The sequence below is a fragment of the Cebidichthys violaceus genome, unplaced genomic scaffold (genome assembly GCF_023349555.1).
Source record: "Cebidichthys violaceus isolate CVI_PGR_0920_01 unplaced genomic scaffold, fCebVio1.0.p SCAF_19, whole genome shotgun sequence".
NCBI lineage: Eukaryota > Metazoa > Chordata > Actinopteri > Perciformes > Stichaeidae > Cebidichthys > Cebidichthys violaceus.
The window spans coordinates 4,115,401-4,139,452 of NW_027176361.1; the positions used below are offsets into that span (position 1 = coordinate 4,115,401).

The 24,052-nt window shown below is 44.0% G+C and overlaps 3 protein-coding genes across 4 annotated transcripts; 1 reads left to right on the forward strand and 2 right to left on the reverse strand.

Moving 5' to 3' along the window:
* Window positions 1-1,467: 1,467 nt before the first annotated feature.
* Window positions 1,468-16,118, forward strand: arhgef15b (Rho guanine nucleotide exchange factor 15b). Its single transcript, XM_068713309.1, has 16 exons — window positions 1,468-1,834; window positions 5,643-6,148; window positions 7,606-8,580; window positions 8,697-8,751; window positions 8,870-8,937; window positions 9,119-9,378; window positions 9,857-10,017; window positions 10,231-10,383; window positions 11,599-11,728; window positions 12,662-12,736; window positions 13,086-13,178; window positions 13,286-13,440; window positions 14,143-14,310; window positions 14,436-14,521; window positions 14,608-14,712; window positions 15,156-16,118. Exons 2-16 carry the CDS (start codon window positions 5,746-5,748, stop codon window positions 15,323-15,325), a joined length of 3,057 nt encoding a protein of 1,018 aa, XP_068569410.1. The 5' UTR covers window positions 1,468-1,834; window positions 5,643-5,745; the 3' UTR covers window positions 15,326-16,118.
* A 17-nt stretch (window positions 16,119-16,135) lies between these two features.
* LOC137874562 (uncharacterized) lies at window positions 16,136-18,768 on the reverse strand. 2 transcript variants are annotated; one of them, XM_068713311.1, is made up of 4 exons: window positions 18,639-18,768; window positions 18,426-18,546; window positions 18,269-18,336; window positions 16,136-17,606 (listed from the first exon to the last, which is right to left on the reverse strand). In XM_068713311.1, exons 1-4 carry the CDS (start codon window positions 18,660-18,662, stop codon window positions 16,788-16,790), a joined length of 1,032 nt encoding a protein of 343 aa, XP_068569412.1. In that variant the 5' UTR covers window positions 18,663-18,768; the 3' UTR covers window positions 16,136-16,787. The 2 variants fall into 2 exon arrangements, with proteins under 2 accessions (XP_068569412.1, XP_068569411.1); XM_068713310.1 differs by having other exon boundaries at window positions 16,137-17,606; window positions 18,269-18,357.
* A 758-nt stretch (window positions 18,769-19,526) lies between these two features.
* On the reverse strand, window positions 19,527-23,855 carry zpax4 (zona pellucida protein AX 4). Its single transcript, XM_068713867.1, has 18 exons — window positions 23,717-23,855; window positions 23,567-23,622; window positions 23,395-23,484; window positions 22,874-23,001; window positions 22,654-22,794; window positions 22,498-22,566; window positions 22,225-22,395; window positions 22,057-22,153; window positions 21,764-21,972; window positions 21,310-21,669; window positions 21,100-21,214; window positions 20,818-21,023; window positions 20,603-20,720; window positions 20,346-20,518; window positions 20,162-20,241; window positions 19,954-20,072; window positions 19,719-19,866; window positions 19,527-19,625 (listed from the first exon to the last, which is right to left on the reverse strand). The coding sequence occupies exons 1-18, from the start codon at window positions 23,737-23,739 to the stop codon at window positions 19,583-19,585; spliced, it is 2,346 nt and encodes a 781-aa protein (XP_068569968.1). The 5' UTR covers window positions 23,740-23,855; the 3' UTR covers window positions 19,527-19,582.
* Window positions 23,856-24,052: the final 197 nt, after the last annotated feature.

Consider the following 24,052-nt stretch of genomic DNA (forward strand, 5'->3'; position numbering starts at 1 on the left):
GTGGCAGTGAAAACAATAAAGCATCTTAAATAAACTGGAAAAAACTGAAAACTCCAGTTTCTCCATGAATGGACACGACTGTTCCTGTTTAAGGCGCTAGGTGGAAGTAAGATATAGATGTATGATACAGAGGTTAGGGGAGGGACGTATTAGGCACCTCCTTCTGTGCACTTGTACAGTCTGTGGTTATAGCACGGAATATAGAATAAAGAGTTGGTATATGCTGAATCACGTGATCTACATTTACAGGCAGTGGTCACCACAGCATGATCTTATGTAACTGTGCTGGTCGTTAAAAAAGTAATGATTCATATTGTTATTTAATGAGTGACTTTATCTCAGTTAGAAACAGCACGTTTTTCACTGTTTAACTGAAACCAGCAAAGACTTTACTCAAAGTAACGAATACATAAAACATATTAGAATACTTTTGGAATACCAGGAGGTTTAGAGGTTTGTTTCAGCTTCTGGGGTGTTAGTAGACTGGAAGACCAAAGAAGCGTGAAGTCTATGATAAATAGCCAGGAAGTGACAGATTTGGGACATTTTGGCCTTCATAATAAGAGTGCTAAACTAAAGAGAGAGAAGGGGCGAGAGAGAATGCCAGTATTTTCTTTAAGTTAAAATATTTATCTAATGAAATAAAATAGCAATTGGGTTGCTTTTGGAATCCAACAGCTGCAGTGACAGGTGGACACAATTGTTAATTTCTAACACTAAGGGTATTTTGGCATGTACTGTATGCTGTATGTTTGATACAGTTTGATACAGTTTTATGTTTTTAATTTTAAGAATTTCAGTTAATTGTGAATCTCATGGGAAAATTTACAATTCTGTTGTTATGTGTGAATAAATGCGGGTAATAATGAATGCAAGTAATTTAAATTCACTGTAGTGAGCAACAATGTAGCACAGTAATGTAGTCCCCTTTTATTTTTCCCTTTGAATTATTGTTAGTTATTAGTTTTAAATTGGTTTAAATGGGTTTTTACTTACTTTTTAAAGTTAATAAAACATGCACTTTATATTCTGTATAGTAAATATATGTTGATAATAATAATTTTGTAGTGTGATTCAGCTCTACTATAACTTTATGATCCCCGATGGTAAAGTTGTCTTGCAGCACACAGAACACACACACAGACTTAAACAGAAAACATTACGAAATTCCTAAATCACATTATATAACATGTCAAACAAATGCTAACACCCATCACACAGGCGTCCATTAAATGATGTACATCGAGTGATAACATAAAACCTGGAGTACATTCAGCCATCATCATCCAAAATCAATTGTTAAAATACAAATATAAAAGCATTCTTAAATGTCTTTTCTGCAATATTCTAGGAATTTGCCCAACCTCGTTTGAACTAAGCTTTTATTTTGAAATCCCTTGCCGGAACCTATGAACGTCATGACGTGTGACTTGTCGGCCTGAGCCCTCAGGGGGGTTGTATGTCTCCTACCTCCTCTCCTCTCCTCTCACACATGCTGCTGGTAACAAAGGAGACAACAACAGAGGGATGATGCATGTCAGAGAAACAATAAGAACCTGAGCCCGTTTGCTTCTACGTTGTGGATTATTTTTATTAAACAGCATATTTAACGACCGGTTTTTATCCCCTCTCTCTCTCTCTCTCTCTCTCTCTCTCTCTCTCTCTCTCTCTCTCTCTGCGGGACGACTTACGCATAAAGTAACGTTAACGTTACACTAACGTAGCTGCGCCCCGGAGCGATTTTGAGCAAAAGCGTGTTTTTCTAGTGTTTGGACTGCCAATACTAGAGCCGAATAACTGCAGTGGAAGAACCAGACATGCCTGAATAACATCGGTGAGGTTTCCTTTTTGTTTTAAATGAGATTAGATCATTATTGGTCATTTAGCAGGTGGGGTTTGGTTGAGTTTGGACGCACCTGTGTCCTTATGGAAACCGCTGTAACACTTGTTAAGGGTTTATAAGATTATAGTGACGTTTTCATACTGAAATAGCATTATTTTACCGCTTGTGGTATTACTGTAGAATATGTTAAAGCTGAATATCTTGAAATATTGTCCCATTTTGTTATTGCAGGTTACAGTGTACAGGGGCTGCGCCATATCTTGGACGATTTAAGGATACAAATAAGAGCTTTATAGGCAAACTTTGATTTTAAACATGTTATAAATAGTCTGCCCTTACAAACTTAAACAGGTCTTTAGGTAGTTTTATGTTGGGAAACACGTTCTGTTGTAATACTGATCGCTAGACCACTGTTGGCAGCTTTTGACTATCGTATAAGACCTAAAAATTATATCTACATTTACATATCTATAAGTAGGGTTTTCTTATCTGCCACTTGTGTCACCACACCAACTCTATATGCTTATTCCTCCTTCCTCTGGATTCCCACCCAGTATGTGTGTGTGTGTGTGTGTGTGTGTGTGTGTGTGTGTGTGTGTGTGTGTGTGTGTGTGTGTGTGTGTGTGTGTGTGTTTTCCTTCTCCACACACCTTTTCCGTCCCTTCTTCCTGTCCAACGTGGAGCTTCTACACATCACATGAATTCTAATGGTAGCTCTCTTAAAGCCCCCCCTACCCAATTTGTATACACACTGACCCATTAGTGTCCAGAGCAGATGGCATACTGTACACACACACACACACACACACACACACACACACACACAGACATAGAGAAAGCATTGTGTTAATGGGCGCCCCCTTTAAGCACTTAAGGATTGTTGTCAAGCTGGTCTGATTTAAGGGCTCACACCATATCTGATATTTATTGGGTTTACCAGGACGAACACACTTACTGGAGTGAATGAGTGTCCCACTGACCCAGCCTGAGTGTGTGTAGGGGTCCAGTAGACTGGAGGAGCTATTGAACTAACCAGGTCAATAGAGCAAAAAGAGACAAAAGAGAAGTGAAGTCTGATGAGGGGCTGATTTTAAAGAAAATTGTAAACCTCAAGTCCAGACTCTCTATAAGTGCATTAACACACAATCAGAACGTGTTATCCCCACTGTGTAGAAGAGTGCTTTGTGAGTGTACACACCCTCCTGTTTGAGGTTTATGTGTCACCCTGTAGACAATGATAATAACCAGAGGGACAAAACTGAAACCTGGAAAGACCTACATTACACACCCACACACCCAAATGCTGCTGATGTCATATTTCCCGTAAAAAGTACTAAAAATCAAGAACTTGGTAGAAAAAGAACCGAGATTGATGGTGCGTGGTTAGAAAAGGAAAGCTTTTTTTTTTTTCAGTTAACCTCCTGAAGTTCTGATCCATTCACTCTGTGTCTAATTATCTAATACTGTTTGTCGGACCAGAAACAGTTTCCAGTCAGACTGAAACGTGAAACCTTGTCTGTCTTTTTTTCATTATAAGCTCACTGACTGTGCAGCATGCGAATCCCTCCAAACTGGTCCGACTAGCTGGTGCACTTTCTCAATCACACACAGCTATCGGTGGTGTGTGTTATTGACTCTAGTGAGCTGCGATGCTTCAGTTCACCTGCAGGTATTAAGGCACTAGTCTCGATTAATATCTTGAAAATGTTTTGTCTGGTCCGGTCGCGACGTCATATGAAATTACTGGCACTTTATATAAAAGGAACAGCCTCTAATCTTTAGTGAACGCTCCGGTAATGGGGTACTCCGCTGATTTGGTGTTGCTCTTGCATAAAAAAAAAAATGGGTGACTTGAGAGAGACGGATTTAAAAAAATGAAGGTCAAAATTGATGCAGCAGGTGTCTGTGGTTCAAGCTCCAAAAAACGCAGACACCTACATTCCCCATAATGCAACTCAATTATAAGCGAATGCGTTGATAAAAAGGCTGCAGTTTCTTCATTATAGTCTTTATCAGAAGTGCTGAACAGGACAGCAACTAGCAATTCATCTGTTGGGGGAAAAATACCCGTCCCAGCTTCCCAGACCCAAGGATGATGTGTTCAAATGTCCTGTTTTTAAGATATAAAGTACAGAAAAAATGACAATTCTCATATTTGAGAAGTTGAAACCAGTGACTAATCGTCAAAATAACTTTTGGTTTCATTTCTTGTCTTCAACTGACATGTGATTGTTTCAGCATTCGTTCTGAAACAAGCAGATATTTGTTGAGATATTTCAGTCTGGACCGACCGACATATCCACATTCACACTTCTTGGGGTTCAGATGACTGGCAGCTGCTTATTGGACTCTGTGACAGGCGACATTATTTTAAACACTCATAGACTAAACGATTGATCAATTAATCCAAAACATGATCACTACATCCCTCGTCAATTAGAATTGTTGTTTGTTTCAGCCGTAAATCAGTGATGCATGCGGCTACAAACAAAACGTATGAATCAAAGAGTCACACAAGGGAGTAACGTCGTCTTCTATGTTTCTATGGATGACTCAGAGGATGACTAACCCTCTTTCAGCTGTTGCACACACACACACACACACGAAAAAATAAAACCCGATGAGAAGAATCTGCAGCGTGGCCATTTGGTCGCCCAGAATGGAAACTGGATTTCTCATTCTTGTCGTCACGTTTCTTTTTATAGACGCGGCTGAAAGAAGCGTCTGGTTTGACTGCTTCATTTGAATGACAAGAGTGCTTTGAATAAGGAAATATCTCAATGTTTGAATTTAAAAGGGTTGAATTAGTGTGGATTTACAGCAGACATGAGAGTGTGTGTGTGTGTGTGTGTGTGTGTGTGTGTGTGTGTGTGTGTGTGTGTGTGTGTGTGATTTCCTTTTTTCTCGTCTGCTCATTGAATTCCTAGTTAGGATTTTTCTGTCTTTAAGGGACAGCAGCACACACTTCATATTTTAAACATGGACGTCCATGTAAAGACTTCAGTCACTGTATTATTGACGATGAATATTAGGAAGTGGAAAACCTTTTTCCGGTGGCTTTATAGCTTAGCTTAAAGGTAAAAGATTACAAGGTACCTTGAGGCTATTCAACCTGTACAGGCCACAGTGGACAGGGTGGAGTGATTACAAATGCACATTTGTATTGATACAGTGGTTAACTATTAATTGAAATACAACGGTGTGTCATGCATCATATAAAACTGTTCAAAAAAGTCAGCTTGCTACACATGGCATTCCACGTGAATTAACAGCAAACCAAAGAAGAATTGGTATTTGTATTCGTTGCTTACACTGAAGTCCGAGCTGTGAATTTGAAAATAGTTTGACTCTTACTGACAGCAAATCCAGCTTTTCAGCCTCGAGTCATTAACAAATAACAATTTAGGAAGTTGTACAGAGATATTAGGCAACTTTAAGATTGAAAAATCACTTCATAGCTGGATTTCCCTTCACTGCGTCACCTTGTAAACAGGCTGGTCAGCTCAGCTCAAGTGGGCTCCTTACAGTGCAAAGTTCCTTTTCCTCTGAGGCCTTATTACAGTGGGGGGTTTGTAGCACAGAGCTCAAAAGACTGACCTCGAGATCACACTGTAATGCAAATACTGAACTTATGTAGTGTTTATTGGATCAGCCACTAAATGTGACTGTAACTGTTGTGAGTTAGGTTCCCTTTCTACTGTCTGATGCAGGCATACAATGCAAGTTGATCATTTAGACATTACATCTGACCATGTCAAACTGGTTTTAAACGTTCTTTTCCTTTCTCTTTGCTCATCAGGTGATGATGACATGCTCACATTGACTGTTCCCCTTAAAGCCTGACCTCTGATTGGTCGGTGCTGGGAGTTAAACACATCGTAAGAGAAGACTCTACAGCTACCATGTCTGTCCAGGAAGCATCCCAGCGGCCCCCCAAACCGAGACCGGAGATCCCTCAGAAGCCGTCGCCACAAACCGGCTCCCCTCCTCCTGGAGACAGAGGCGGCAGCGCGAGCCTCTCTGGGGGAAAGGTCAAGAGGATTGTGAACAAGTTTAGCAAAAATGAGTCGACCGAAGCGGTGGGGAAGAAACCCACCAACGGTACTGCAAAGGTACCGTCGACTAAGCGGTTCAAAAGGCCGCCCACGGTGAAGCCCAAACCGGACCGCATCAGTCTGCAGCTTCAGATCGGGGGAGAGAAGGCGCCTCCGCTGCCGGTGAAGAGGAACCGCAGCCTGCAGAGGCAGAAAGAGGGGGAGGGAGGAGAGGAGGGGGACGGCATCAGTGTGGAGGGAGGTCGATCAGGTACGGTGGATTTTACTCTGGTCCGGAGACGTGGGTTTTTAACTTTCTACTGCTTTTTAATATAGTATTTTACTTTTGAATTATTAATTTCACATATTCTTTTGAAAGTGAAAGTATTCATTACAGGATTAATAACAGTTGTCACACCTCCAACTTGATGGGGAACACCTGGAAGCTGTGTCATGTGATTTCTTGAAAATCTCTTTTACCTGACATAACTTTTAGTCTGCGGGACAAAGATCAGTCGACGCTATAAACTGTGGTCACTGGACTGAGCGTGGGTTTTGATCAAAGGTCGCTCTCATTGATGAACAACATCATTTTACATGATTGGATGTTTGTTAGTTGTGTAGGTGCAAAGTGTGTATGTGCATGTAGATACTTTTTTGCACGCGAGTGTGTCTTAATTCAATTGAAGTCTACAGGGATAATTGGTCTGAATGTGAACCCTCAAACAGTCAGGTGTGGTTCCTCCGGAGAAACATGAACCAACAGCCATAAACAGGTTCTCTCAGTCAGCTGACCACGTTTGTGTGTGTGTGTGTGTGTGTGTGTGTGTGTGTGTGTGTGTGTGTGTGTGTGAAGAATGTCCCTTGATGTGTCATGTTCAGCTATGTCCTGACTCAACAAAGAAGCCAAAGACATTTTATTGGCTGTCTGATTAAATAGAGATTTGTTTGTTCCCTCCACAGCTACGCAAACTGTGCTTTCACTTCGTTGTTTCAGTTCCCCGTCAGCAGCAAGAAGCTTGTGGTTATGATTATGATCACAACTAACAGTTGTTTTCTGATCAATTGTTAAATAAACTAACCGTCACGATTAATCCAGTATCAAAATAGTTGGCAACTAATTGATTAATTGATTGTTTCAGCCCTACTGGTGATATTTGAGCAATTAGGCTTAATGTAACTGGTTGCAACAAACTCAAATAAATGCTTCTTTATTTAACTATATTGATAAGACGTCTGTATTAGCTAATATGGAAATGCTGAATATGGAGTTGGACTATTTTTGTTATCTTCTTTTCCTTTCATATGACCCATTTAACCTCCATCCTCTCTCGTCTCTCTCTCTTTCCTCCACCTCTTCCATTTCCTTTTGTCAATATTGGATTTTATTGCCCAATGCAACGCTCCGAGCTTCTCATGAATATTTGAAGACACCACTTGCAGACGCGCTGTATTTGCATAGTGATGAACTGCTGACTCGACAGTCCAGCGTGTGCCAGCTGACAAAAAAAAAAAGAAGCCTCTCTATGAAAGTGAGCCGCCCGTATCTGGGGATACACATGTAGGAAAGAAGTGGACAGGAAACGGCTCAGTCGCATCTATTAAGTTATAGGAAAATGTTATGTTTCCTTCAATAGGAACGATAAAAAATGTTCAAGAAGTTTATGGTGATTTATTTTCATAAACGTTTCAAAGCAGTTAATCTGTGTTGCTTCTTTTTCGACGCAGCACCTGATGGAAAGGAGGTGGAGATTCCGCTGATTGGAGGAGGCGAAGCGGAGGCGGAGCACAGTCCTCACACGCCCCTCGGTCCATGCTGCGAGCCGGGCTGCAGCTGCGTGTGCCACCTCCAGTGGCCTGGGATGAAACTCGTATGGGTGCCCGTGGACATGGACGATGAAGATGAGACTGATGTGGAAGAGCACGGGGGGGAGGATGAGGAGCTTTGGGAGGAGGATATAGAGGGAGTGACGGGAGGGGGAGAGGACAGTGATGCGGGGGAGGAGGTGGACAGGATGTCTGTGATTGATGAGAGGGACGTGTCGAAACAAGAAAAGGCAAAGTTCCACCAATGTCTGGACGTTTTGATGGCCGACAATCACAGGAGGCTTTCGGACCCGGGCCCCCACTCTGTCCTCTCCTCTCTCGCCGACACTCGCTCTCAGTCTCCCCCGGTTCCCCCGAAACGAGCTCAGTCCCCACAAATTCACCTCTTGCCCACTCAAGACGAGGAAGAAAGCATTTACGAGGTCACGCTTCCGGTGGTCAACCCCGCTCCTGAAAAGTCCACAACCCTGTGTAAGGAGCTGGATATTCCTCTCATCAGGGTACGCAAACCGGCCCGCCGGTCTAAACTGTCCTACAGCACCTCGGACCCAACGTCAGAGTTTCAGACGGACATGCAACCCGCCCCGAGCCTGGACGAAGCGCCGCCCGCCATCCCGCCGAGGAGGCCCGTGATTCACGACAGCCGCAGCCTCACGCCGGTCCACCGGGGCATCCCTCTACCCCAGCCCACGCTGGAGGAGTGGCGCAACCTGCGGCCCTCGTCCCCCGGTGGCTCCGTGGCACCCAGCGGACTGAGCCCCCAGGTGACCGTCGCTCACCCCCCACTCAGCCCTCACAGACCCCCGCCTCCGCCGCCAAAGACGGATCCCAGGAGGCTCAGCAGTGCCTCAATGCAATCCCTCACGCAGAAAAAAGGTTTGTGCCAGAACAAACATCATCATCTCCCTGCCTGAGATGAGCTACGGATGATTCACGGATTGTTAATTTCCTGTGTAATCAAAAGCGATGACTCCGTTTCCTTGTCTTTGCAGAAGGAGAGGAGAACGGAGGGAATGATGGAGAGAAGGAGGACACAGCTGAAGAGCCGTGAGTTATCAGCCTCACTTTACTTCTTACTTCCACTTTTAAAAGGACAAGGCCGACGATATTTTGTTTCACATCACCCTGGTTGATCCCTTCTGTCTTTCCATACTTCCTGTTTTAGGCGTCCAGTCAGGAGCGACTCCCTCAGGAGGGTGTCTTCGTTCAGCTGGGAGTCCCGGCTGCAGGACGGTAAGACGGACACCTGTAACCAAACAAAACATAAAAGCACAAAGACGAGTCAGGCCACTGATAAAGTAACATGAATGCTTGTCACAGGACACAATGTCAGCATGTTGGTATGTTAGCCATCACCATTAGCTACTTCTACACTGGGATTTACTAAGAGCCCTTGCGATATGTTTCCCCTCAGAGCCTCTGTACCAGACGTACCGCGCCACCGTCATCACCAAGGAGATCCGGCGCCAGACAGTTTGTCGCAACATCAGCAAAACCAGCGTGGACTACGCCATGGACCGGACGGCTCGTCACGGAAACGGCACGGGAAATGGAGCGCCGAAGGGCAGCTCTGTGCCCCCAGTGGGTCAGAGCACCCTGTGGCAGGACCTCCCGGCGGTGCGGGAGGGAGGGGTGCTGGAGCAGCTCACCCCCGAGCAGTGCAAGTACCAGGAGGTGAGGGACTGATGTGAGGGGGGGGGGGGGCTAATGTGCCGGGGGAGAGATCAATGGCGCGAGGAGAAGAGAAACGGGAGATGCAGTATCAAGTTTGAAATCATCACATCTTATAGTAATAATGGGGTGGGGTTTTTTTTTAAGATAAATTAAGATCCACTCCGCCTCACTGTATCACTCAGTGCTGTAACATAATATTGATTCACTATATACTCAGTTTATGAAAGCTTTTACAGTCAACTTTCCAACATCAGAAAGGAAAAAAAAATCCTCTCAAGTACAGGAAGTAAAAGATAAGTGATGCATAAGGAATATTTTTAAATGACGATGGCGTCATTTTTTGATACACCACCAACATTCTTACATTTTGGCTCATAGGGTGGACAATCTTGCAAATGTTTTATACAGGAAGCTTTTGAGTCCCGCAGTATCAAATTTAAAGCAGAAGTTTATATTTGTGTTTTGTTGTCCCTGCCAGAGTATGTTCGAGGTCTTGACATCCGAGGCCTCTTACCTCCGATCCCTGAGGGTTCTGACCGAACACTTCCTGAACAGCCGGGAGCTGGAGGAGACGTTGATCATCAGGGACAAGAAAACCCTCTTCTCCAACATCCTGAGGATCCGAGAGGTCAGCGAGAGGTGAGACACGGCAGAGGGAAGGATGAAGGGAGGTAAAGGAAAAGGGAAATAGGAAGGTGATTGATGACTTGAACTATAATAAGGTCACTTAGGAAGGAAAAACAAAGATGTAATGAGTCATTTCCTGAGTCAGTTAAAGCTTGTCTTTGTCTGGTTGTTCTTTACGGTTTCAAAAACCCTTTTATGTTTAGTGAAACTTTTGCTCTCTGACAGGTTCTTGAAGGACTTGGAGGAACGCATATTTAAGGACCTGGTCTTCCACGACATCTGTGACATTATCCACTACCACGCCCAGCACAACTTCCCGGCCTACATCGACTACATCCGCAACCAGATCTACCAGGATAAGACCTACACCGCGCTCTTGTAAGGAATTCTCACAATTTTCTTCCCACTAATTTCAAATTTCATGGAATTTGGGAAAACCATCCTCCCTCATGTGTTGTATTCATCCACGGCATTTTGTAAATGTCGGGAAAACTAAAGAGTACCACAGTAGGCGTTGATTGATAATGTTGTTCGATGGAGTTTTATTCTCCTTTATCATATGAAATATGAACATTAGAGCTGCGTTACATACCATTACATACCATTACATACCTTTACATACCTTTACATACCATTACATACCATTACATACCATTACATACCATTACATACCTTTACATACCTTTACATACCATTACATACCATTACATACCATTACATACCTTTACATACCTTTACATACCTTTACATACCATTACATACCTTTACATACCTTTACATACCATTACATACCTTTACATACCATTACATACCATTACATACCTTTACATACCATTACATACCATTACATACCATTACATACCTTTACATACCATTACATACCATTACATACCTTTACATACCTTTACATACCTTTACATACCATTACATACCTTTACATACCATTACATACCATTACATACCTTTACATACCATTACATACCTTTACATACCTTTACATACCATTACATACCATTACATACCTTTACATACCATTACATACCTTTACATACCTTTACATACCTTTACATACCTTTACATACCATTACATACCATTACATACCTTTACATACCTTTACATACCATTACATACCATTACATACCTTTACAGACCATTACATACCATTACATACCATTACATACCTTTACATACCATTACTTACCATTACATACCTTTACATACCATTACTTACCATTACATACCTTTACATACCATTACATACCTTTACATACCTTTACATACCATTACATACCTTTACATACCATTACATACCATTACATACCATTACATACCTTTACATACCATTACATACCTTTACATACCATTACATACCATTACATACCTTTACATACCATTACATACCATTACATACCATTACATACCTTTACATACCATTACTTACCATTACATACCTTTACATACCATTACATACCTTTACATACCATTACATACCATTACATACCTTTACATACCATTACATACCTTTACATACCATTACATACCTTTACATACCTTTACATACCTTTTGTGTGTGCATTGGTGTTGGTCTGCAGGAAGAACAACGCACCGTTTGTGACGGTCATCACTCGTCTCCAGGAGTCGCCTCAATGCGGGCGGCTGCCCTTCATGTCCTTCCTCCTGCTGCCCTTCCAGCGAATAACACGCATCAAAATGCTCATTGAGGTGAGAAACATGCACAGGAGCACTAGTTAAAATGCTGTTTTTAACGGTAAAGAACAAATACAGTAGTGTAATGAATGAAGCTTAGCATAGAGATTGGATGGCTAGCCTGTCTGTTTATTTTTATTTGTTTGTTGATTTTACTAAATTATTTTAATTATTGTTACAATATATATATATATATATATAATTATTATTTAATAAAATATTATAATTATTTTATTTTATTTATTTCTCAGTTTATTTTTTATCGACTGACCTTTCTGTTATTAATGCCTTTCTTTTGCTGCTTTGTCTGTTAAAGCCCGTTGTAAATTCTGTTTTTAAAGGTGCTATATAAATAAAGTTATGTTGTTATATAAAGTTAAAGTTTATTAACTGTAGGTGCAAAGCTGAGGCTGGAGAACAGCACCAGTGAAAACTTTAAACTATTGATTATTTAAAAAGAAAAGTCCTTTGTAACGTAGAAATGACTAAATAATCAGATTGGGAATTAAATGTCTATTTAAATCCTTTTATGGTTTTGAGTGAGTTTGCAGCTGTGTTTTCTTTCCCTGTGAGGAAGAAGCTCAGGAGGTTAATGTTACAGTCATGTCACTCGTACATAACTACAATGCAGTCAGCCTTTAAATGATTTCCTCAATCGTCTCAACAGAATGCCGGTTCATTCTGTACAACTGACCCTTCTCTTTCCCTGCCACCAGCCGTTGAAAGGCAACAGTCCGAGTTCATCAGGGTGTGTTGCTTCGTGGAATGTTCTCATTCCGCCGTAATCTTCCCCGTTCAAACTCGTCACTGCCTTTACCTTTGAGCAAACACACAGGCAGACCCTGTTTCAACCTTACGACTTTGTTTGCATTTAGATGGAACAAATGCATCCTGTTGATGCTTGTTTGTTCGTCGCAGAAACAGAAAGTTGCTGTTTGTCGTTTTCAGAACATCCTGAGGAGAACAAAGGAGAAGACGACAGAGGAGAAGGCGGCCTCCAAGGCTCTGACTTCGCTGTCGAAGGTAAACGCCTCACTCTTCACCCTCTCTTCTGAATACAAATCCAAATAGTTTGACTCCAGAGTGCCTTGCGTGCCTCTGGATGTTTCATGTCAGCCATTGTCTTGAGTGAAGGATCTTCTGTTGAAAGAGCGCCGCAGTGACGGTGAATCATACGTGTCACTGAGGACAAAGGCAGAGTGAGATGTGTCAAATGAATGAACCCGATACTCCCAATGAGATGCAGCCAGTTCTGTATAATGTCAGCAGAAGGGAATGAATGTGAGGTTTGTAAGTGTGGAAAGAAAATAAACTGCTCGATAAAGCGTTATTTTATGATCTCTTTTTTTCCCCCACTTTGGTGATCCCACAGATCATCGACGACTGTAACACACAGGTGGGACAGATGAGACAGATGGAGGAGCTCATCCATGTCTCTCAGACGCTGGAGTTTGACAAGCTCAAGGTAAACACACACATACACAAGACATGTGTCAGTATTTCTGTTGTCTCCTCGGACATTTATTTTGAAAAACAGCTAGATGTACCTGCTTTTGCTTGCGTCTCCTCCAGGCCGTCCCCATCATCTCCCAGACGCGATACCTGGAGAAGAAAGGGGAGCTGCAGGAAATGTCCAAAGGAGGAACTCTCTTCAACAAGAGGTCAAAGTTCAACCCCATCAACCTCTTCCTCTTCAACGATCTGCTCATCATCGCCGCCAAGAAAGGGTGAGGCAGAGTGCTATCTGTTAAATGGTAGCATGCTAACAGGCTAATCTAAGATGGTGAACATAGAGCTGCTATACATCTTTTTAACATCGGCGCGTATGCATCGTCAATATGAGCATGTTAGCATGCTGACGTTAGCATGACTGTAGACTATTAGGCTTGTTAACATTGGAGGGCTGAATTTCCCAGAATGCCTCTTTATCTGGGGACATCCTCTAACATTTCTGCAGCTGTCACTTTCTTTCATCACGACCCAAATATGCCAATGTGTGTCAAACATCACACTGTTTATCTTGCAGAATTGCGCATCTTTTTTTTCATGATTTATGATGCAGAGCTGAGTCAGCAGTGCACTCGACAGCCAACAACTACGCAAATGCGAGCAAAGTGCGAGTAAACCTCGTTCAAGCGGCAACTGACCACAAAAGCGATCAACACTCTTTAACAGTGTGTCATCACAAGTGAAATGAGTCCAAACTTCCTCAAATGTGGCAGGAAGTAGTGTTTTAAGAAAACAGAGGAACAGATGAGTAGTTTTCAAATGTACCATTGTTGCCTCATAAGATAGGATCACAAAAGAATTGCATTCAATATGCATATTATACAAAATGCAGTTAAGTACAAAGTACATGCTTCAGTATTCATCACTGCACATGATTCCTCCTTTAAGTTCTTTAACTCGCCCTTCTTTTTCTGTGACAGTGCGGAGAAATTTGTGGTACTCGACCACGCCCACCGCTCTCTGGTGCAGGTGCAGCCAACCGATGAAGGCGGGGGCGGTGCCGGCCCCTTAGAGCACTGCTTCAACCTCACCCTGCTGGAGAACCACCAGGGACGCGTGATGGAGAGGCTGCTCAAAGCTCCCTCCCAGTGAGTAGCTGACACACAAACTGCCCTAACGTTTGTCTCCAGGAGGCATTCCTGATCCACAATTCTTAAGATATTTTTCCCGTTTTTGCCCTCTTTCACAGTAAGCTAATTGTTTGTGTGAACAGGTCAGACATGCACAGGTGGATGGCGGCTTTCCCCAACCCGACCAACCCAGACAGAGACGAAGAAGAAGTGATTTACGAGGACTGGGGTGAGGACACACACCAGATGCACACAAATTAAAAAGTACAGTATAAGTTTGTGCGTTTCATGAACTTAGTGTCTTGTGTGGGTCAGATTGTCCTCAGGTGCAGTGCGTGGAGCAGTACATCGCCCAGCAGACGGACGAGCTCACCCTGGAGCCCACTGAGATCGTCAACGTCATCCGCAAAACCAACGAGGGTAAGAACGAGGAGGGAAACCCGGACCACAGAGTTTATTTGTTCATTAGAAAAGATCATCACACACACGGTAGTAAACATTTCCTTTTTTTAACAGAGCTCAGCTCTGCAGCTGAAAGTGTCCAAAAGCGATATGAATCTTTTATTTGGCGTCAAATAATTGTTCCCATTCGTCCATATCTGGCATTTAAATATGGTACTGACAGGTTTCCTATCAAAGTGACATGACATTAATCATTAACATGCCCCTCCCCTTTGACTCTGCTTGTTTATGCACCCTGATCCTCATAACTGCCTCATTCCTCAACCTTCTCACCTCAGCAGTTTATTGATTTGATTTGACTTTCTTGCATGAACGATACAGAAACCTCCAATCTTCCCCCGTTTGTTCTCCTCCTCCCCCCTCCCTCCTCCTCCTCTCTTCCCACTTCTCCTTTCTCTCAGGCTGTTGTGAAGGCATCCGCCTGTCAGACGGCCAGAAAGGCTGGTTCCCCGCAGCCAACGTCGTAGAGATCACCAACGAGCACGTGAGGCGGCGAAACCTCCGAGAGCGCTACAGGGTCATGCAGGCTGCGACCATGGTCGCCGGCAGCAAGGCCAACACGCTGCATTAGGACCGACGGATGTTTACATTAAAAACAGTTCAAAAAGGACGACGCATGGATACAAGCTCTCCAAAAGCTAACTTTGTACAAAGACTTTTTAGTTCAAAGAGTCCGTTTCCAACAACCAGGAAATGAAAGATAAAAGGAGAAGGGTGGCGATCACAACAGACCAGCGATCGTCACCATATTTATACTACTGGAGTACACCAGTGTGATTCACTACTGAGACACTATGGGAATGTGCATGCATGCGTTCCGTAACAGAGATCTGTATCTTACAGCTGTATTGTTTACCTCTACTTGTGAGCATGTAGCCCTTCATCAGCGTTCTCCTCGTGCTGTTATCAAACTGCGCGTGTGAAAAGAAAAGGGTTGGGTGCTCCTGTTAATGCCTCTGTGTGTCGTCATCTCCTGCTCACACACACACACACACACACACACGCTAAATGTGTGAGCCAGAATACAGGACGAACACGTTTTAGAAAAGAATAATAATCAGGAAGTGCCTTTTGAATAGCCTCAAAACACAGAACTACACACCAGGACTTCTATCTGGAGCTTTGAATGTAAACCTGGGCTGAGCTGCTCTGCCATTGTGACGTTTCAGTCCACTGTCTTGTTAGCTTGTGTCGGTAGCCATTTTGGATTAATACTGTAGCTCCCCTGCAGCGTGTTGTCAGTGAAGACGGGATATTCTTTGTGGATAGATGTACATGTACAATATGTTGTAAATAACAAGTGTGGGGGGGATTCTCTCCTTCAACAACAGTAGTAGTGATTTTATTAAAAACATGTCTTTTTAGATGAGAGGCTCAACGGTTGATCATTTTTTTTATTGAACACTGATGCAGTAGTTTTCAAGGCAAATGTGCAATACTTAAAGGTAGACTAAAGAAAGTGACAAATTGATTGTCATTCTAGAAAATGAAGGGGTTTTGATGTGTATCAAACTTAAAACATGAGGTACAGGTGCAAAGAACCCCCAACTAGTTTCCATAACGAGAAAGAGGAAAAGTTCCTGACAAAAGGAAGGCCCTCAGGTTTAAGACCCTCAGGTGGAAGGCCCTCAGGTTTAAGACCCTCAGGTTTAAGACCCTCAGGTGGAAGACCCTCAGGTGGAAGACCCTCAGGTTTAAGACCCTCAGGTTTAAGACCCTCAGGTGGAAGGCCCTCAGGTGGAAGGCCCTCAGGTGGAAGACCCTCAGGTTTAAGGCCCTCAGGTGGAAGGCCCTCAGGTGGAAGGCCCTCAGGTGGAAGGCCCTCAGGTGGAAGACCCTCAGGTTTAAGACCCTCAGGTGGAAGACCCTCAGGTGGAAGGCCCTCAGGTGGAAGACCCTCAGGTGGAAGGCCCTCAGGTTTAAGACCCTCAGGTTTAAGACCCTCAGGTGGAAGGCCCTCAGGTGGAAGGCCCTCAGGTGGAAGGCCCTCAGGTTTAAGGCCCTCAGGTTTAAGGCCCTCAGGTTTAGGACAATCACTGCACGATATCCAGCGCTCCCGTGTCTCCGAGGCTCAGGAGTACATGCACAGCATCTCCCTCAGAATCTGAGAGCGTCCACTTCGTCGCCTCTGAAAAACCTCCAGAGGCGCTTGATCTGCTGTCTGTCTTTGAGTCCAAGGACAGCGAAGACTCACAAACATCATTCTTTCCCTCCACAAACCCAAAATCCCCCCAGACGGGTTCTCCACATCCCCCGGCACAGCTAAAGCTAACGTGGCCGACATCGTTTTCATCCTCGTGATGCCGGTACAGCAGAGGATCGGGAGGCGTTACTGCTGATTTGTTGTGGTTTTGGCCCCACATTTTGTCCTCCTCCATCAGGCTGAAGCCACTCAGGAGGGTGTTAGCTGCCTCGAGCTCTGTGTCTGACCAACAGCTTCTCTGTTGCAGCTGACTTTGCAAACGGGCCTCTCTCGCATACAGCACATCGCTGCAGAGGGGTCTGAATACTTCCTCAGCTGAAGTGGTGTCCATAAGCTCAGGGTCAAGGAACGAGACAGGGTTCAAGTCTACACTGGGAGAGTCCACATGCTCGTCACTCTGCGACGGCTCTTCTTGGTGGTGCAGTTTCAGGAGATTAGTGATGGCCTGGTCCTCCTCCTGGGTGAGCTGGACGACAACCCGGCCAGGCTGCTGCGCTGGAAGGTGGGGAGTGTTTACTTTCAAGGTGAGGCTGCCCAGATCCCTAGTGGGGTGCGGTGGTCCTGATCTGAATGGGTCCGGACGGCTCGGTGGAGCTGGGAAGGCGGACATGACCGGCGGCGGAGTGTTGAGCTGGAAGCAATCGAAGACCTGATGGAGAGAAATGAGGGCGGAGAGAGGATTTAATACAGGTCTTAAGTGTCCACATTACCAAAATGAAAAGCCTGAACATCTCTAGTATGCAATAACTACTTTTACAAGAATAGAATTGTTTTTACAGCATATTTTATGGCTTTTTGCCATCCTCATTGTCCGTTTCATGTGCTTTGCTTTTCTGTGCTGCTGTCAAATTAATGGTGCTTTCACAAAACACGATATAAGGTTAGCATTTCCTAAAATGAACAGCTTCACTGTCAAAACAAACTGCCTCCTTGAAGCCCCCTGGTCAGAGGGGACTGAGCCGATCTTATTAAACGTCCTGGGCTGTCTGAGCCGCTCTGTTACCCTCTAGTCTACCACCACCACCTGTGCTCAATACCTCCTCACATGCCATGAGATGTACTTTTTAATTAAACTGGAAATTGTCTTGAAAAAGACTTGGACTCGTCTCAATGCGGTCTTGACAGAGGCCCAGACTTAACTGCAGCATTTATAAAACTTGATTACATTTTGTGTGAGAATTAAAAATGATCACATGTCTGTAAACCATCTAATATCTAGTTTATTATAGTGTGTTTATGTTGACTTCCAGGGACTTAGCCCATGGTTATTGGGGATATGAATAAGTGTCATGTCAACCAGTATCCACTTACCCTCAACTCACTCACTATGTTGGGGACCCTCCTCCCACAGCTCATGGTGGGATCAGTGTAGAAGAACTCTGACGGGATGATGGGGAGGACTGGAGAGAAGACACGTTTTAAGGGTTGGATAAAGTTTTGAAACCTGTGTGGGTTAAACATGACTCACCTGTTTGGTTGCTGAAGTCGGTGTGATGGTGTGCAAAGCCTGCAGTCATGTACATGGGCAGGAAGGAGGGGTGGTGCAGGGTCCTGCTGGAGAAAGGAGGCAGTGTGGGCTGCCTGGACCTCTGAGGAGAAACATGGGGGACGTGATGACAGCTTTTGTCCTCCAACGTGGTTAAATGAGAGGCTGCAGAGCGAGTGTGATAAGAAAACTCACATTATGTCCGTCATTGTGGTTCATGGTAGATTCCTCTGCTCAACTATGTTGCTCGAAGATGGTGAACAAGGGTCGTCCAGATAGTCAACTCGCATGTTTGCGTCAAAAGCAGAAGTAAACAGTCGGTGCGTCTGTGCTAACGGCAGCTAGCGCCCCCTGCTGGTTGACTTAGGAGACCCCGTTCATTTGACCGACATCTCGCTTTTTATTTACACAAAACATGACCGTTGTATGTCACAGGTGTCTCCAATTAAGTTGCCACTTTGAAAAAAATATATATAAATAAAAGACAGTAAAAACTTGTCCAAACTGAAACGCCATTAAAGTCGTTTCAGTTTGGCGGATACGTCCTAGTTTTATGAATTCCCTCCCCTCTCAAAGGAAACACTGCTTAGGTGTTCTTAAATGTCATGCAAAGTAGTTGTTCCTCATGTGGTGAGTCAAGTGCATTGTCAAAATATTCATTAGGCTTACACGTACGGAGAGGAAAGTAATATTTAGATGCTGAAAAGTACCAGTAGAAACACTCTACGGGACATTTCCTGCATTGAAAAATAGTCTTCCGTGAAGTTATTAGGTTTAGTTGCTGCCGACCCTTGATGGTGATGCCATGTTTAACTACTCCACAGTAATAATTTCTGCAGGGATTTTGGTCACTTTAGCGACGCGATAATTTGGTTAAGTAGTCCTTTATTTTTAGACGGCAGTATCCGATTTGTGTCGGGTACTTAAATATGTGCGCAGCAACAGGTCTACCTCACCAGCCAGCTTTATTCAGTCACCCAACTCAAATACTCCTTACAGTTTGTCATTTTACATATTAGTGTTTGACAACGTCCTGTGTCTAAATGCATGGCTGTAGAAGTTGGACACGTATTTAACAGACAATTTAAGAAAATAGCTTTATTAAATTCAAAATGTTCCATTTAAAAATTACACTTCCTTCAAATTAGGGCAGGATTTACTTTGCGAGGATCCTTGTGCTCCCTGTGAAAAGAGGGCAAGACATTTTTTTTTTTTTAATTGAACAAAGTGACACCATAGCTTGTAATAGAGGTTTTACATGATAAAAGTTCTCACTTTCTCCTCAGAACACGGGCAAGATTGTGAAAACTAGGAACTCTGATGTAGCGAGTAGAGGGGCTGTCGGCACGCATGAATGAGACAACTGGACTAGCAGGTGTGGTTTGAAGCGCTGTCGTGGGCTTGATGGTGAGACGCGGCATATCTACAGCACAGAAAGATGATAAATGCACCAAATCCAAAATGATGAGCAATAACTGTCATTTCCTGACAAGTGAACAAACTACTGTACCCGATATGGGCCGTTTAGTGTGGATGATGCTGCCGATTCCAGCTGTGTCGGACTCAAACCTAAATGTTGTGAAGAGGCGATGAAGACTAGCCAGAGGATATGTGCACTGTATTATCACCCTGGAAGAAAGAAAACTATTAAATACCCCTCTTGTGCAATACAGTACTTTTTTTAAGGTAGCTTTTTAACACTGCATTGTGATACATACCTCTCAACAGCATCAGAAGGTACCCTACTCCTCCCGCTATAGAAAATCTCATTTAGATAAGTCACATTTCCCATGCTGAGCTAAAAAAGGGCAAAAGATGCAAATGGTGACACATCATGACATTTTGATTAGTCATCCGTTTGGCCCAATGGCAACGTTTGTTTTAAATCTGTAGAAGCAGCACCTTGATGGTGGTTCCACAGGTGTTGAGTGGGAAAGAGAACAGAGCCCTGGTGCCGTTGTTCTCTCTGGGTCCACAGAATTTGTCGACCAGGTTGAATTTTGCTGGAAGTCCTCCAATTGGGCTGGCCAGAGCCATGTCGGCCACCACAGTCAACCTCCCTTGAGTCGAACACACTAGAGAAAGAGGCGTTTGAAAATGTTGTCAGCTATACAGAGACCCCCCACCTGCTCTCAAAGTAAGTAACAGGATGTCCTTACAAATGAGTTCATTAGCAGTGAACGGACAACTCTTGATAGTTGAGCTCTCGACCTCTGATGTCTCATGATCCCGCATGAGGATCTTGAAGGTGCCATAGAAGCCGTTCAAAGTAACGCCCTATTAAAAAACAAAACACACGCAGCTTAGTCATTCATCACCGTGTTCAAGTCAACTAAAGGACACAAGAAGATGCGTTTAATGAGCCTCAACTCACGTGGTACTTGTAGCCATGAGAGAATAGTGGCACCGTGAGCCGCAGACTCTGGCTATCGTTGCTCATGATGTAGCCGTGTTTGACCGCCAGCTCTGGAGTCAACAGGTCTGAGCCGATACTGATCCCCCAGAGGGAGTCATAAGGCCGGTGGTCCCGTCTGAAGCTGATGCCAGACTTGGAACAGACGGCATCAAAGGCTGGAGGAGCTGTCAAACAAAGATTTACCTTTCTTCATGCACAAGTAGGATTGGCAAAGTCATAAAAATAAGGTTAGAGACTTACAAGCATCAACGAATGCCATGACTGATGTCAGGTGGTAAAAAGGCTCGTTTTCAGGCAGGACTGTCAGTGTGTAGTTGATGTTCAGCTCATACTGAAGAACTGCATCATCAGAGAACTAGGAGAAAAAAAAAAATAATAATTATATGACATCTGCACTCCGGTGACAGTTGCAAGACTTTAAAGTCACTCTACTTTCAGAAGAACCTTTACCTGCAGCAGGACAACAGAGTCATCAAAAGGCACCGTCAGAGTGTAACCAAGAGTGTTGTTGGGGTAAACAACTTTAGTGATATTGTGGCTGCTCGCGTTCATAAATTGAACTGTAAATTCTTCTCCATTCAAATAAATGGCAACCAACGCCACGTCTGCAGGGACATCTCCCAGGTAGACCGTGAACGCGAGTTCGTCAACAACAGTTTGGTTTTCAGTGAAGACGGGGTGTGGCAGCAGGGGAGTGGACAGAGTCCTTTGGAATCGTACTCTGGTTTCTACGCGATCCTCATCCGCCAGGATTTGCTCCAAGTAGAGATGAAACACATAAATCTCAACGAGATCGCCAAGCACGAAGCTCTGAAACAGACGCAGGGAGAATACTTACAGAACAGGCAAAACATGCCCAAAAAACCCCCCCAAACAAGCCTTCTACTCCCAAGTGTCTTCTGACCTTCCTGTAGCCTCCTTCAGCAGTTAAGGGGACGCTTATCTGGACTGTGGCGTTGATGTTGTCCACAACAAAGAGTCTCTCCTCTGCAACTGGCTGCGCCACAAGTTCCCCATTGAGACCAACGTTGAGTTGTGTTCCGTAAAGACGCCGGTACGGCACCTCAGGAGTCTGCCACACCATGTAGCTGCTGTCATCATAAGATCCTTCATCTGTGGACGTTACACTTTTATTATGGCTTTACTCGTCTATCAAGGGGAGAAGAAGCCACAGCAGAAAAAGAGTGCAATACTGACACACGGAGCAAGCAGTCACCAGGTCGACCATGAGGACAACCCAGCTTTGTCTGGAGAACAGCGTTGCATGGACCGCCTCTACTGGAACACCATTCACCTGGAGAGAGACTCAGTCAAAACCTGCTTGAACGCAACTTCACAAGACAGATTTAAGCATCAGTGGTTTACCTCAGTGCTGAATGACTCAGGTTGCCCGTACGGAGTACGAAACACCAGCCTTCCATCGGTCAAAGCAAACGCGTAGCCCTGCTTGCGAGCTTCAGAGAGGTTCATGGCCGGCAACTGCAGCTCATTTCTCTGAAACATCACCTGCCAGTCTGAGGTGGTGGAGCTATGTGCCTAGGAATGGATTTAAAAGTCTTAAAAAAAAAACAAACAAACAAAGTGACACTTTACTGGACAGAATGAGACATCAGTTTTTTTTGTTTTTTTTAAACATACAGGTTTAAGAGCATTCCAGTCATCCGTTACTGTCCGAGGGGGACAGGCGACTTCACTCCTCACAGACACCTGGGACGAAATCATAATTCGTAAACATCTGAAACTATTCAATGAGTGAAATTAAAATGTAAAGAACAAAAACAAAAAACAGCTTACCTCCATGTAGTTTTCCTCACAGGTAATTTCTCTGGGAGACCAGGGGAGAGAGGGAGAACAGGTCTTGTTCAGAACATAGGTGTTCTCCCGTCCCTCACGCGTCACAGTCAGGGTGAAGTTAAACGAGAAGACCTCATCATTCTGAAAGAGCCGAGTAGAAAACACCTAGTCTGTACAGCCAAAAAAAAAAAAAAAGTTTCATAATGCAATTTGTACGCACCTCGTTTTCAGCATGGCAGCTGAAGTAAGAGGCTCGGAGCTCCACGCGGCCCAGCAGAGGGAGAAGACGGACGCAGTAGCCACACTGCGCGGAATACTGCCTAGTGATGGCGTACACACCCGTCCCATCTGGAAGACAAATATTACACAAGTAAGGCAGCTTAATATCATGCCCAAACCCGTTCTAAAAGTAGAGTAAACCTTGAAATAGCCCAACAGGGATTAACAATTTAAACTCCAGTATGGATTTCTAACTAAAGACTACAAATTGATTTAATTAGATGCATGTTGAATACAACTCCACACACACACACACACACACACACACACACACACACACACACACACACACACACACACACACACACACACACACACACACACACACACACACACACACACACACACACACACACACACACACACACACACACACACACACACACACACACACACACACACACACACACACACACACACACACACACACACACACACACACACACGCTGTGCAGGACTTACCAACGGCCTCAAAGAGAGGTTCGTCCCCAGTGAAGGAGAGATCAACAGCTATCATGAAGTAACGATCACGACACTCCATATGAAGAGCTCCTGTGTGCACAAACAAAGTGACGGTCAAAATATGGAGATTCTATTCATTATTGTAGATCAACGAGCCAAATATTTGATTTACCTTCGGGGATGCCAGAACATTCTGCAGTGGACCACAGAGACAGGAGTAAAGAAACACTGCAAGACAAAAGCACGTGTCTCCTGCATGCAAAAAAAGATCTGCAAATAGAGCTTAATAGACTGTAGGTTGCCACAAAAAAAAAATACTTACCCAAAGCAGAACCCAAAAGTCATAGCAATGGATGTGTTGGCAGAGTCTAAAGCTAGCTGCTAGAAAACTACACCTGCCAACCAACACGTGCTAAAGTGAACCACCGCTTTGTGTATATCCTGGCAAAGGTGGCACTATGTGTCTGCTGCCTGCTGCAACAGTTTTTATAAGTGACCTCACCCATTAAGGCTGAAAGGCAACGCCAACCTCATCACCTGCAACTGATTGAGCGTGAGCTCGATTGCTAACGAGATACACATGTGGCTGTAAAGCCTGAAGGCCTCTGATTGGTTGGTGAATAAACCTATTTATAAAAGCTGGTGCAGGAGGAACCAG

Bases quoted from the DNA above. Each gene is read 5' to 3' on its own strand.
- arhgef15b (XM_068713309.1), top strand. From the start codon at position 5,746: ATGTCTGTCCAGGAAGCATCCCAGCGGCCCCCCAAACCGAGACCGGAG. The intron at 8,581-8,696 runs GTTTGTGCCAGA...TTGTCTTTGCAG, and splicing joins ATCCCTCACGCAGAAAAAAG to AAGGAGAGGAGAACGGAGGG. The intron at 11,729-12,661 runs GTGAGAAACATG...TGTCGTTTTCAG, and splicing joins GCATCAAAATGCTCATTGAG to AACATCCTGAGGAGAACAAA.
- LOC137874562 (XM_068713310.1), bottom strand. From the start codon at position 18,662: ATGAACCACAATGACGGACATAAT. The intron at 18,358-18,425 runs GTGAGTCATGTT...TCTTCTCTCCAG, and splicing joins CGACTTCAGCAACCAAACAG to TCCTCCCCATCATCCCGTCA. The intron at 17,607-18,268 runs GTAAGTGGATAC...TCTCTCCATCAG, and splicing joins ACATAGTGAGTGAGTTGAGG to GTCTTCGATTGCTTCCAGCT.
- zpax4 (XM_068713867.1), bottom strand. From the start codon at position 23,739: ATGACTTTTGGGTTCTGCTTTGG. The intron at 23,002-23,394 runs GTAAGTCCTGCA...TTTGTCTTCCAG, and splicing joins ACCTCTCTTTGAGGCCGTTG to ATGGGACGGGTGTGTACGCC. The intron at 21,024-21,099 runs GTAAGTCTCTAA...TTTGTTTGACAG, and splicing joins CATGGCATTCGTTGATGCTT to CTCCTCCAGCCTTTGATGCC.